This window comes from Lygodium microphyllum, chromosome 27 (assembly GCF_053477565.2).
Source record: "Lygodium microphyllum isolate KBCC chromosome 27, Lygodium_microphyllum_v1.1.10, whole genome shotgun sequence".
Taxonomy (NCBI): domain Eukaryota; kingdom Viridiplantae; phylum Streptophyta; class Polypodiopsida; order Schizaeales; family Lygodiaceae; genus Lygodium; species Lygodium microphyllum.
Window position 1 is genome coordinate 124,601,932 of NC_141161.1, and position 15,047 is coordinate 124,616,978.

At 37.8% G+C, this 15,047-nt stretch overlaps 1 protein-coding gene across 2 annotated transcripts; it reads right to left on the minus strand.

Moving 5' to 3' along the window:
* Positions 1-3,839: 3,839 nt before the first annotated feature.
* Positions 3,840-7,079, minus strand: LOC148012788 (putative N-acetyltransferase HLS1). 2 transcript variants are annotated; one of them, XM_087669469.1, is made up of 3 exons: positions 6,678-7,079; positions 5,767-6,020; positions 3,840-5,168 (listed from the first exon to the last, which is right to left on the minus strand). In XM_087669469.1, exons 1-3 carry the CDS (start codon positions 6,921-6,923, stop codon positions 4,031-4,033), a joined length of 1,638 nt encoding a protein of 545 aa, XP_087525595.1. In that variant the 5' UTR covers positions 6,924-7,079; the 3' UTR covers positions 3,840-4,030. The 2 variants fall into 2 exon arrangements, with proteins under 2 accessions (XP_087525595.1, XP_087525596.1); XM_087669470.1 differs by lacking the exon at positions 6,678-7,079 and adding an exon at positions 6,133-6,495 and having other exon boundaries at positions 3,842-5,168.
* Between the last annotated feature and the right edge of the window lie 7,968 nt (positions 7,080-15,047).

Genomic DNA, 15,047 nt, shown 5'->3' on the forward strand with positions numbered 1-15,047 from the left:
TTTATCTACAACTATTGTCCATGGAATAATCCACTAAGATCATTACTCTTGATTGGGATATTTAATGAATGTGCCTCACGTATTACAAACTCACAACATGTTGCCACAATGCTCTTTAATTCAAGTTTTGAAGGTAAGTGATCTCTTCAAAAACATATTGATATCAAATTTTTAAGCAAAGTCCAATAAAATGTAGTTAATATAAGCTAATGCGAGTCTCAATAGTATTTTTTTAATAGTCTCAATGGTAGTCTCTTAGCAATCCTTGCTATTCTAAACATGAATGGCACTTGAAAGTTATAACATCAATACTCATTTGGCAATGTTTATATAAATAACTTCATATTTTAGTTATTGTTGTAAATTATGATGCTTCATATCTTACAAATGATGTTAATTTTCTCAAGAAAAGTTAAAGATGCATGTTGGTTTGTAAGCATATGATATGCTAGATATTTTATTGTGTGATCCTAAAGCCAAATGTTATTAGGTAGAAAAAAGGGCATTACTTGAATTATATTAAAACATTACATTGTATAACTTATCTAAAGAATACTTCACACCTAGCCTTTGTTAAGTATCTCAAATATTACCATCCAAAGATGAGCCCATAAGTATAATAGTATGTCTTGTATTTGTGTGTGTGTGTGCACGCGCACACACACTTTTGTGCATACATGTGCAATACATAGATGTGCGTAAATTGAAAATTTGAATACACTTATGTAGAAATCCAAGACTCAATGTTAGTAAAAACTTTATCTTAACTTGTCCTTTTAGTAGTACCACTCTCTAGTGTTTCTTGACAAATTTACACAACTTATTGTATTCATAGTGTCTACAAACTTTAATGTGATATTTCTCACACAACTTATTGTATTCATAGTGTGTACAAACTTCACTGTGATATTTTAACATGATTCTTTAACTATATAGAGAAATTTCAAGGGTGCATGTGACCTCTAGGTTGAAATTTTCCATATGCAATTCCAATCGGTGTTCAGCTTAATAACAGATTTGTAAAGTTTATAACATGTTAAAATCTCAAAGTAGTTGATGTTATTGAATATAATCTTTTAATGTTAGATTTTGTTATAGTGGAAAAATATCTTTTAGCTTTGAATATGTATGCTATGGAAATAAGGGTCAAATTATGTTGGATCCTATGACTAAATACTCACACTAAGTAAGATCCCATTCTATGCATTCAATCCTGTAAAGGTATGAAAAATAATATCACTCACATCTTTGATGTACTTATGCACCCATTTGGTGAAACAATATCTTGTAACTTGGATGACTTCTTTTTTAAGTTGTTTGATAGCATTTTCAACAAGTGATTAAGAAATCATACTTCACCTTACTCAATTGATAGTGTTTTCAACAATTGATTAATAAATACCACTTCACCTTACTCAAAAAAGACAAGTTGAATTGAGAGATAGTCTAGTCTGATGTGAACAAAAAAAAATTGATAGGGAAAGTATAAAAATTTGTGCCATTTGGGGATTGGGTATTTGCCAAAAATTCTAACATGATATTTTCTAAATGTCATCTATATGTCTTACTATTCTCCATGTTGTATGTCGAGCATGTGTCACTTGTGTTTGTCCACGCACTTGCAAATTTCCCAAGCTTTTACATGACTTTGTTAAGAGAGAAATCTTTACTATAGTAGGTTATGTGGAGGATGGCGTCTTTACTCTTAGAATCATGAAAATATTCAATGTTGTTATGTGAAAATGTGATTACTAGCTAAGTCATTAAGGTTAGCATCACCTTGCATTCTTAAATTCATATTAGGCTTGTCACCTTGCAATCATGCTGGTAGGTCTTTCCATTAATGCACTTCTAATCAAATATTTTGGACCTACAATCTCTAGCACTTGTCGTCTTAGAAGGCCTGATCCCTTTTTTTTCTTGGAGGGAGAGGGGGTGTAGTGGCCTGCCTAAATAAAATATTTGGTGTCAAGTTTTTCTTGGTACTTTTATCTCATTGTCTTGATGAGGCACAAATAGCTATACTAGGACATCTTAGGTATTTATAGATGGGAAATCACAAGATAATTAAATAATTTGGTAGTTGGAAATCTTATGTCAATACCATAGCTTATTTGGAAAATATAGCAATGGCCTCATAGGGCTTCAAAACTAGAAATCATAACATTTGAAGGCTTTCTACATCTAGGATAACCAAGAAGGTGATATTGCCCAAAAGGAAAGCATACCCCATCCCAATTTAAGTAAAATTTTGCACAAAGTTTCAAAATTTTTAGCCATTTGAAACTACGAGACGAATTCTTGTATATAAAATTATGGTGAGTGACACAAATCAACTAGGTGAATTTTCATATAAAACCTTAAAGAATGTACCCTCAAGTGCCACTATATTGTCCCCTCATTGTCACTCTTTTGTGAACCATTCATTTATAGCTAGGTCTTACTAGATGAGAATATCAAGATGTTCTAAGATTTTTATTTAAGTGTCATAAAATACATGTATTTTAGTTATTAAAAAATATTAAATAACTCACTTGGGGGAAAAGAAGATCTAATGGGAAACTATTTAGATATCACTCTATTGACCCCTTTACAGTATGATGTATGATTGGAAACAACCCAACTCAGCTCCATACTAATGTTCACGATAAAGCAAAGGTTAATCTAAAAATGAAATTTGGATTACAAATTTCGAACTACCCATCTAATGCTCACAAAGCCCGAGGTTTACCACAAGATGAATTTCAAACTTCTAAAAAAGTCGTTCAAAACATAGAAGTAGTTGTTTAGATTTAAAACTTTAAATCTTCGATTTAAAGAATGGTTGGAGGTACATGTAATTGAATTAGAAAATCTCTCCTCAATTTCAAGACAAAGTTTTAATTTGTATATGCTATCGGATAAATATTTATCGTAAGCAAAGTTCATTCTGGAAGCTACATAAATTGACTCTCCAAACCAACTATGTAGTGTAGGTGATTGGGTCTTGTAGTAGTCAAATAGTACCAAGGCATGGAAGGCAAGTGGATAATAATAGTACTTGAATGGAGACAATCCGACTCAGCCCCAATCCATGCCTAGACGCTCAAGGCATAGGTAGAAAGAAAGGCACAGGTAGAAGGAGACAGGAAAGGACTAGAAAGCAAAAACACGGGGAGGGATGGGGAAAAGAGACGGGAGAAGGGGACATTTGAGGTGCTTGTTTCTCACGAGTCGTACTATATTGTTATCCTAATAATAATTTTATGGATGACGGGCGTACGGCTAGTTTGGAGATGCGATCGTAAAGAGGATGTAAACCTCACGGCTCTCTTACTATTTACTACTACTAGTTTTACATTTTCTGCGCAACTATGATTATTACAAGGATATAGAGACACATCATGGGAGAATCAATCCACAAGAAGGTAGACGACGAAGGCGACATGATCACTCACTCACTCTCACTCCCTCTCACTCCCTCACTCACTCACACACACTCTCTCTCTCTCTCTCTCCAGCGCCATCGGACATCCGCCCTCTGCTAGTTTTGTCAGATTGTCGGTTATCATCGTGTCCATACACACTTAGAGATTATAGTGATTCATTAATCATATTGCACAATTATTGACCAATAGGAAATCTAATATACTTATGGTATATATTTTCGGTCGAGAATAACAAAAGGTTGCGCAAATTCTCTCTCTCTCTCTCTCTCTCTCTCTCAGAGTATTAGAACCCTCGTTGCATCTTTGACTCGTTACAGGCCTCTGATACGTCACTGTATTAAACATGATCACGATCGTTTATATGGGCCAGCTGCTAATCTACCCTCAGATCCAAGTCCCTCAATCCTTCTCTTATTAAAGATAATTCGTGCCCTGATCAACACATATTACACATAAAAGATACAATAAATTTAGGCCATCCTCAGTATCCAAGATATACAAGCGCAAAACGAAGAATTTTTAACTGAATCTGGCTTTATATGTACAGGCCACTGTAACCTCTTCTACAGCCTATAACTAGCCTGCGAATTTACAAGGACTGCCTAAAAATCTCTTGGATCCAAAAAGAACAATGATGGGTTGGATGTACAGTAAAAGTCATTGAGGTTTTCTTCTCTGGAATTATCTGGGTTGGATTCAAAGCAATGATCTCCCTCAGGGGCATAATTGGAGATACAACAAGGGGTATCCATGCAAGTCTTAATGGAGCAGTTGCAGTTGCTACTAACTCTGTCATGCTGATTAAGCAAGGGCTTAACACACCAGAGGTCATGCTCTGAGAGGCTTTTCCAATGAGGGACACTATCCTTAAGAGGATCCTGGCCGTCCATCTCGGTCAGGATGATGTGGCAGCCATCCGCGAGTGCCACGTTGTGAGCATGCCAGCAAAGTGCCTGCAGGAGGTGCCCTGCATGGGGGCCTTGGCCGTGCAAGCCATACATGATTTGGACACCAAAGGGCTCATCAAACATGTTGGGCAATGAGGGCACAGTCAGCCATGGTATGAGCTTGTCTATCACTCTGCTAATGGCAGCATAGCCTTTCACTTTGGGAGAAACGCCCCTCATCTCAAATTTCATGATGTCATTAAGCTTCCATAAGCTCAAGACAGCCCATGACAGGCCATCCCTAACATCATCTTCATCCGAATCAATGCAATAACTCTGGCAGCTCAAGATGCCTCCTTGTTTCAAAAAATAATTAGTCCCATTCTCACTCAATTTGTCAGCTGCTGATTTCTCTGAATGATCAGAAGTCCATCTCCCATTGCAGATACCATCTAATTCAAGCTGCTTGTTGATAGAACTTCCGTTGACAGAGCTTGGATGGCTGTGGTAGACAGCAATCCATGTGCCTGCATTGAGAGGGCAGCTCAAGACTGCATCGATGTCCTCAGGGAAGAACTTATGGCTTGCTGCAAATGCAGAGCGGTAGAGCGCGGCCGCTTGCGGTGTAGGAAGCCTTGTGATGCGAATGTGGGATGGCAGGCGAACTGGCTTGGCATAGACAGGTTGGATGAGAACAGCTGGTGAGAGGAAGCGGGTGTAATGGAGCTTGTGGGTGAACAGACTAATGGAGGCTTCATTGTGGGTCTCAGTGGCGATGTAGACAAACTGGGCGCCTTGCTCTTTGCACCATTCCTCCACTCTGAGGACCAGCTGCCGTGCTATCCCGAGGCGCCTGCGGTAATCGCAATCGAAATTATGATCATATTGGATATACGATGATTATAGAGAAGAGAGATCGATCAGAGAAGAGGAGAGAGTCTATGATGAAATGATTGGATACCATGGTTATAGAGAAGACAGATCAATCAGAGAAGAGAGAACCTATTGTCGAGTCGGATATGATGATCACAGGGAAGAAAGAACAGTTACTATAGATACGATCAATCAGAGAAGAGAAAACAGTCACTACGATCAAATTGGATTGGATGATTAACATAGAGAAGAGAGAGAAGTCACTGAAGATACGATAAATTTACAGAAGAGAGAATACTTAACAAGATCAGATTGGATTATACGTATGATGATCATGGGGAAATACGATGAACCTGAGAAGAGAAAATAGTCACTGTGATCAAATTGGATAGGAAGAGAAGAGAGAATAGCAGTAAGGTACGATGAATTACACGAGAAGAATTAATAGTCATCGAGATCAAATTGGAAACGTACGATGACGAAAAGAGCAGAGACGATAGCCACTAGGATAGTACGATCATTAATCAGAGCAGAGAAAATGATCAACGATATACGATATGTATATATGAATTTGTCACCTGTACTCGCGGCTGATGCGTAGACCCGATATGCAGGCCGCCGTCACATACGACGTCGCACCTGCAGCTGAATCGGTAGTATCCAGCTGATTATAAGCATAATTTCCGAACACGGGCTTGGCGACATAATCCTCCCCCGTGTTCAGTAGTGCGTGATTATGCGTGCTAAGAAAGGTCTCTCGCGCTACCTGCTTCAGGCCCGCCCGAATTAGACCCACGATGATATTGCCGTTGTCTGATCGGGCCTCCGCTACCTAATTATGTTCACAGAACAAATCCATTCTCAATCCTCAATAATGAGATATGTATTATACACATATCACTCAAAAGAACCCAAAAGAATCTCAATTAGCAATGACGAGATACATATATCGACACGATAACATCTAATCGCCCGAAAAGACTCATCAACTGCAGCTGTATTTTACAGTAATAGATCAGCTGCTGCGGCTGCCTAACCCAACACAGTACTGCAGCATGTACTGCGGTTAATCTACAGTAATTCAGCACGCGCGCAGGGGATGAATGAGTGTATAGAGCAGCTCATATTCAGTGCAATTGCTGCAACATGGCATGATCGAAATAGCAATCACGATAATCAGTACTAAATCAGCTGCTGCCTATCCTGCACAATGATATATAAGTACTGCAAGACCTGCAGTTAATCTACAGTAAGTAATTCCGCATACGGAAAGGGGACGAATGAATGTATGGAGAGTGTCATATCTACTGCAACTGCATCATGGCACGATCGAAAGAGCGAATAGGATAAGTTTGGTGTATTGATGATCATAGAATCATCATGTTTGTTAACTATATAATATATATATAAAATATATATACATACATACATACATGTTGGCTGTACTGAAAGTATTAGGGTTGTGTAACTGAGGCATTGATGATTTTACCAGCATGCGGTATGTGGGGTAGTTCCGCACTCGACAGAGTGGGTCGCCCAGAAGGTGAGTGAACAAGGACAGGCCGGCCTCGCACCCCCTCTCAAGAGCACCCACCTGCTCTTCGTCCTTGTGCTCCTCGAACTCCCTTATGCTTATCGCTATTAGAGCCGGCTCAGCTGCAGCTGCAGCTGTTGTGGTAGTAGTAGTACCGCTCCTGCTACTGTCGATATCCTCCATTAATATACCCTCCCCCATTAGATAAGAAATTCTTCAATGTTCTGATGCCTATCTATATATCTACCTTCCAGCTGCAATCGTACCTTCTAAAGCCAACAACTATGATATCCACAAGGGAAAAAGAAAACTATAGTTACCGAAAGGAGCTAATCATAATTATCTAGTAGCTCGTCTGCGACCTTTATAAGAACCATCTAAAGTTACACATATGAGAGAGAGAGAGAGCGAGAGAGGGAGAGGGAGGGGTCATCCCCTTCCTAAGATTCCCATCACTCGAACTATAATCCAAGCTTAAGACCCTTTTAGCTCATGCTTTGTCCTTAATGGATTCTTATTGTAAGCTAAGCCTAGAATCTAGCCCTAAAATATTCCCATAGATCTTGATGTTTGCCCTTCATCTAGACGTTCACCTCACTATGCTTGGCCCCACGAACCCCCCAAAAAACAAACAAAAGATTAGAATATTCCCATGCACGAACTTTTAAAAGGCATCTCTTATTTCGTCCATGCAACAAGTGTCCACACAATAATCCCATCGGAAGCTCACGACACGACGAGTTACAAACAATTACATGTTGGATGGCTACTTACTACATATTTTAATAGGTTTGCATGCAATTTGTTGGTTGAGCCATTCATTGCTTGACCTAATAATAATAGAGACCCCCACATCCTCACTTCAACCCCATCATGGCTAAAGTGCCCTCTCACGTGAGCCTGTCCCCAAGTGCCCAAACTATGGACCCTCCCATGTATGTCAAAATGTCTTAATCTCATTGAAACCAATGAGGCTCCTTAAAAACCAATGATTGAGGAATGATATGGAAAAGTTGGGTCCTTAATCACACACTTTATTGTAGTGCTCCCTTCACATGCAAATACTCCTTTCAAGTTCCACAAGTAGTCTCCCCCCTTAGGTGTCGCCCAATGTACAAAGGTTACTCCTCCAAACAAAGTCAATGCCCATCGTCCTTCCCAGCTCATGTTTATCCATGCACATTTGCACATAGAAGTACATGAGACCATCAAGATTTTACCTTGAATGAGTCCTTCCCAGCTCATGTTTATCCATGCACATTTGCACATAGAAGTACATGAGACCATCAAGATTTTACCTTGGTCACTCATGGACATGATTGAGAATTGAGGTACATGAGACCATCAAGAATTTATCATGGTCATGTGTGGACATGATTGAGATATGAGAAATCTGAAAAGTGCAAAAGAACAAAGATCCCATACATTATGCAAAAGGTAGTGGGGGCCGCTTAAAACAACAAACATGGCACTATCTTTTTCTCTTTGGAACGTTCCTTTCAATTTTAGAACAATAATTGACATTATGGTGTCGGTCTTACTTCTTACTTCATTGTCAACAATGATATCACACAAAACCTTTCCAAAAGGGTACATTGGAGCAAACAATAGTACCTACCCTATTTTGTATACATTCTATTCTCAACATTGGTAAGAGCAATATCAAATTGGAAGGTGGGGACCATGAGTTTGAGAGGAACATCTAGGTAGACCACTTTTCATGTTGGTCTATGATGAAGGCTATAAATTCCCATAAATTTTGGTTCACTACTTATTTTGGTAAAAATGAATGCCTTTTAGATAGCCCACAGAGAGTCCACTAACATATGCAGTGGGCATGGCCTTTAAGTGGTGTATGACTCGTCACACATGTCTTCATTTGTCCTAGTGGGCTTAGACTTGCATTGCAAGTGCATTGCTAGGTCAAAATATCATATATTATTAAACCAATGGATATTCATTGTAGTGATTTCTAATGTAGTTCATCGAAGATTAGTTTATTTGAGTATATGTCATTGTTCATAGTAAACCTCCAAGTAATTTAAAAGAAATTATGTAAACTTTATTTTAACATCATTACTTAATATGATAGCATCAAACAAAGTATTTCACGAATAGAACATATGAGACACATCATTTTGTAAACTTTTCATACAAGTATGGAATGTGTTTAATTTAATATTCATCCCATAATCTACTTTAAGATACGTATTTGCTATAGTAATAAAAGTAATTTATGTTTGTACACATCATCTTCTATTATGACAATGATAATTGGGACCTTGTTTTATAAGGTGTGAAATTTATGCTTTCTAAAGTAATAAATTACAAATGATATGGATGACATATTTTATGCAATTTTTATATATATAAGAATATTTATCTATGGCTCTCTCTCTCTCTCTCTCTCTCTCTCTCTCTCTCTCTTTGTGCACACACGTGTGTCCACATGTGTGCATGTGTATACATGTGTGCATGCATGCATGCATGCATGCGTGCGTGCGTGCGTGCGTGTGTGTGTGTGTGATCACATGGTCATATCATTACAAATTTGATATAGCATTGATAGCAAATGAGCATACAAAGGGATGGTAAGGTGTGTCAACATAATTAGAGATAAGTAGGTGTGTCAACATAATTAGAGATAAGTAATGAGAGGATGCAATGGTGTCTTTTCTTATGGATTTCTCATTGATCTCTTAAGTTGATGACAATCGGGATACTATGTAGAGCAAAGAGTCATTTGAGCCAAGGGCACTACAACATTTAAAAGTAGGTGGTGAGAGTTAGTTAATGGTGTATATGGTATATTGAATGATATAAAGATTGTCCTCCTTGGCGTTGTAGAATGAGTTTTGCCACACATCGCCTAAATGGTCAGCTCATCATTCATTTAGATGCCACCTCCCAATGTGCCCCTATAGGATCAATTTGAATGACATTGCCATTAAATCACCTTCAAAGAGATCATGATGAATATGAATGTTATTGAATTTTGGTATGTACATGACCATTTGTGTAGGATCTTCAAAGTTGTAGCCCTTTGTGTGGGATCTTCAAAACCTACCATTTGTAGTGTAGAAACCCTAGGCAAAGAACTCGATGAGCCATGTTAGGAGCCCCATGGTTTTTTTATTTAGCATGAGCTTGCTAAGATAGAGACCATAAGAAGGCATTTAAAAAATCTTGAAAGGAGGGAATCTTCATTACATATCTTCTTTCACAAATCTAGAAGCACCTCAATAAGCAACCTCATATGTCAAGAATGAGAAAATAATGTTGGAATAGCTTGAAGATAGTACTTTGACCACTTGCAAGGATTTGTTTTGATTTGTTTCATGTCTATTTGCGCACACACACACACACACACACACACACACACACACACACACACACACACACACACACACACACACACACACACACACACACACACACACACACACACGCACGCACACACACAAAGAGAGAGAGAGAGAGAGAGAGAGAGAGAGAGAGAGAGAGAGAGAGAGAGAGAGAGAGAGAGAGAGAGAGAATATTGTACATGAGAAAGCAAACATAGATATTGTGAGAAGGTAGAAAAGGGACTAGGTACTGTAGCCCCTCTTGTAGATAGTGAAAGCGTAAGCCAAGGTAGACCTGTCCTTGACCTATGTAATCAAACTCAAGTGGTATCACCTACACCCTCCTCCAACCATCCCGGGGAGTCTAGTCATAAATATATGTATGTATCACGTGGGTTCAATGTAAGGGATATTTAAAATATCATATTTACACAATTTTTACATACAAAAGGGTCCCATATAAAGGGGTTACTTATAGATTGAATAGAAAAGGGTTATGTTTTATTGAGAAATTCACAGATAAGGATATTTACAAATAATCCTTGAACACACATGATATAGAGGGTATAGGTATAGTGAATTCCCCAGGCCAACCATGCACTACAAAAGATCAATGGCTTTGCTAAAAAAGGTCTTCACTCAACAAGATGCAATCATTATTGAACCATAGAAAAGTTGTATACAATAAGTATCAAATGATACTAAGATGAAAGCATGTATAGATGGCCTGAAAAGGAATGTCCAAGCCATTGCTTTTTAACATTTAAATGTAGACATTTGAAAGTACTTATAGTGTCAAAGAGAATCATAATAGTCAAATAGAATGTAAAAAACTTTAGTGATTTAGATATGCAAAAATAAGTGTTTCTTCATTTGATGACACAGAGAAAGAGATTGGCCATTAAAAGCTGGCAACCAATAATATATGATGGCTTGAAACCATTCTTTGTGTGTGTGTGTGTGTGTGTGTGTGTGTGTGTGTGTGTGTGACACACATTTTGAGATGCCATGGACTCTCTTTGAGAGTTGTCCTATAAGTGAGGTTGCTCTTGAAATTGTGCTAGCTTGTGCTTATGGCTTGATGAGATGCATTGAAGGTACCATTGGAGAAATACTCTACTTTATATTAACACTCTAGATTTTTACTGCAATTACAATGATGCATGTGATTATTATAAATGAATCAAGGAGAGTGAAGGATATATCTGTAGTTGGTAATGTTAATAATTATACATCTCAATTCACTCCATATGTTTGAGAAGTACAATAACAATACAATTTGATTAAAGTGCTACTACTTCTTGCACATTTTGCTAGCACAATAGAAAGATTGTTGGCACTACATCTAGTTCAGCAAAAAACAGAATTGATGGCTTCATAAAATAGAGAAATTACTAGCACTATATCTAATTCAGCAAACAAAATTTTTGATACTATACAACAATGAAAATGTTGGTAGTACATCCAATTCAACAAACAAAGTTTTACTAAGTATTGATGGCTTGATGTTGAATCTGCAAGAAATGCAAATTGAGATTGTACATGCAATTGTAGTTTGCACTAATTGACCCCATTGTTGGGGGTTAAGGTGTCTATGGCTATGCCACCTTGTATTTACTACACACACCTTGACCGCACACCTATACACTTGCAAGTGGTGGGCACCCATCAGTGTCACTTTATTTTTTATTCTTTCAATGACTATTGAATAAGGAAAGGCCATTGTGACTATTGGAATTCCCATATAATCTCTCTCTCTCTCTCTCTCTCTCTCTCTCTCTCCATCCACCATAGCTCTTGCTTTCACTTGTGTGCTTTCACTTGGGCTCTACCTTTCAATTAGTATTAGAGTAGGCATTTGACAAGCTTCTTAATCCTTTGCTTCAACCTAGATTCAAAGCTTTAGCTCAAGGTTTCATGGCAACCATTGTTTCTTGCTCCCAAGGTGTGCATTTGAGACTTTCCTTCTCTTGGATTGCTCTACCTGCTCCCCACTTATCTAGGAGCTTTCTAGGGTTTACTTGAGCCTTGCTGAGTGCTTATTGAGCTGATAAGTAGCCATTCTATCCATTTTGAGTGGATACAAAGCATGTTACAAAAGTCTTGGACAACTATGGTAGCTTGACAACACTTTTGTATTTTGGCCATAACTTTTGCATACGATATCGGATTTACTTGTTCTATAGCTAAAAATGAAGAGCATGATGAGAACCATAGATTTGAGTACTCACAAAGTTGATTTTGTGCAATTTTTAATCCTTTGTTTTACACAAAATAAAACAGGTTTGGATAGCAAGCATTTGATTGGTTTATGCTCTACTAATGCTTATGGGGAACGTTTGAAATGTGCAAATGATGCATTGATGCTCTAGAAAGGATTTTGGACTAAGTATAGTTTGATTAGTTAAGTTATTAACATGTTTATTACTGTAATAACAATTTGAGTAGCAAGTATACAATAGTGAGCTTTATGCTTTAAATACCTATTATGCGTACATGGTATTTCAAGTATACTACACGTCTATGGTGATGTCTAACATTGATATATAATCATGAATATTGCTATGCCATGATTTGATACTTGGATTTGAGCTACATTTGATATACTTGGGCTTTGGTATATTGCTTTGAACTTCCATGCTTACTCACTTTATGGATATTAAAGCTTTATTGGACACTTTTACTCCCATATGTATTTGTGATGTACTTGAGCTTCGTAGATGCTTTAATATATATGCCTTGAGCTTTGCTTGCTCACTTCCTATGGGAGATGCTTGTGCTTACTTGGTAGAGATCAATTCAAGTTTAAGAGAGTGGAACTCTTGGTTCATGTATATGCTCAGATGTATGCTATTGGATGCACTTACTCCCACTTATGAGCTAATTTGATTCCATATACTTTGGATACTAGCACTTACCTCTATAAATATATTGTTAGTATTGTATATACTTATGGTATATATGGTTTACTAATACTTTGAGTTCATGATAGTCTTTGGTACCAATGGTATTAGTGGGAGTTTGAGATCACTTTTTGGCCTTTTAATAGAAGGAGAGAGAGTGCACCCTACGAATGAGAAGAAGGATTTTATTAAGTAACTTATTTTTAAAAAATCATTTTGGCATTTTTAGAAAAAATTACTATTTTTTAAAAATTAATTTTAGTATTTTTAAAATTGTTAATTTTACTGAGATGGCTCATATAATTGTCACTTTCTAGTAGTAAAGCGAATCAATCATCAATTTCATTGAGGTGGGTTGGAGTGATTGTTGTTTTCCAACAGTAATATTTTTCCATCGCATTTCATCCATTTCTCTTATCGAGGAGAAAAGAAGGTGGTGGAATCCTCCTATTTGAAATCTTTCAACATTCATTTCCTTCTATCTTCCTTCCACTTTCGACAACCTTGGAAGTTCCTCTTTGTTTTCTCTCCACTCCAATGCATGTTTCTACTCTCCATTCTCATACTCCATGGAGGCATCTACTTCGTGTCAAAGGCTGAGTGCCTCCATTGAGTCCATAATAGAGGGAAGTTGAATAATCATGCGGGAATGAAAGTAGAAGAGATCCTCAAGAACCAACCCTTTCTTATCGTGTTGGAAGGACATGGAAACAAAATTTTTAGGCTCAGCGGCTTTAAGAGGATAATCAAATAAGTGCATGTGTAGCATGTTTCATGCATAAGAAGCATCACCTTGAGGCCGATGCCTTTAATCTTCCTTTGCATAGACCCAATTATTAGTGCAATCTAGGTGAGTTTACTTTCTGATATGAATGAAGGTTTATGTTTTTTATTAACTGATAAGACCATTTGATGTTAACGAACTTATATCCTTCAAGTGTCGAGGAGTGGCAGCCAGTGGAATGTGTAATAGATGTTCTAGATGTCATCCACGCCTCTGTTGGTGCGAGGAGCTTTATAAGGAGAGGACCAAAGCAACACTAGCTAAGAGGGCATATTCTTTTACGATCATTTTTACGTACTGGCACCCCCTCCAATAAGCAATGAGGAACCTTTTCCAGCCTTCCCCCTTTAGATTTTAAGAGCAAAGAGTTTTCGCTATAGCAGATTCAAGGATAAGTGAGAGTTATAAGTGTACAAATTTTCATGAGGTGCAGAAATGCCTAAAGTCCAACATTGCAAGTAGGCAAAGCAAAATATCTACATTTATGACTTTAGCCATATTTGTGGACTTCTTCTTTAGCACTAAAGTTGGGACCTCAAGAACCATCTTCCTAGTAAAGTGCATTTCCATTTTCTCGTTATAGTATAAAATTGTACAATGTGATGAATGGATGAGCCATTGCAAAATTACAAGTCGCCTCGAGGGTAGGGACCGAAAGATCGACGAGCATGTGGGCAGCTATGGCCTGTTTGGTGATATTGTCATGGGCACCACAATTAGGTTTGGGATTGGCAGCGAGGTTGGGATTGGGATTGGCAGCAAGATTAGGGCTAGGTTTGGGCTTGGGAGGATTGACATACGATGGCATTAAGGGATTTTGTTGCTAAGGATCAAACTAGACCTAGAGACCAAGTCTAGAATATATAAGACACTAAGGAAAGCATTTGAAATCTAGGGAAAAACCTATGATAAGATAGATTGAGAGGGAGGAAGAGGTTGTTTGCGTATAATTCTATTGTTCTATTAGTTTTCTTCAAGAATCAAAAGGAAGGAAAGTTAAGTAGAACATTATTACTTAACGTTTGTTTTCCTATCCTTAAAGTTATCACTTACCACTAGGCGGTATCACTGATCACATGTCTTGTTGCATTGCATTGTGGCTTAAAGCATGATAGTATAGGCTAGGCACATGATCTTCTTTGCATTCATGAGCACTAGTGTGAGGCTATGGGTCTCTTTGATTAAAGAAAGGTTTAACGGGATGGGCTAAGAGTAGTGGGTTGAGAGTAGACCCTTCATTCAACTTGAGAGGTTATAGTGAGAAGAGTATTTCTTCAAGGATACTTTTAAGATA

Excerpts from the sequence above, each read along its gene's own strand:
- LOC148012788 (XM_087669469.1), bottom strand. The coding sequence starts at position 6,923 with ATGGGGGAGGGTATATTAATGGAGGATATCGACAGTAGCAGGAGCGGT. Across the intron at positions 6,021-6,677 it reads ACCCCACATACCGCATGCTG|GTAGCGGAGGCCCGATCAGA; the intron begins GTAAAATCATCA and ends GAACATAATTAG. Across the intron at positions 5,169-5,766 it reads CGCATCAGCCGCGAGTACAG|GCGCCTCGGGATAGCACGGC; the intron begins GTGACAAATTCA and ends CGATTACCGCAG.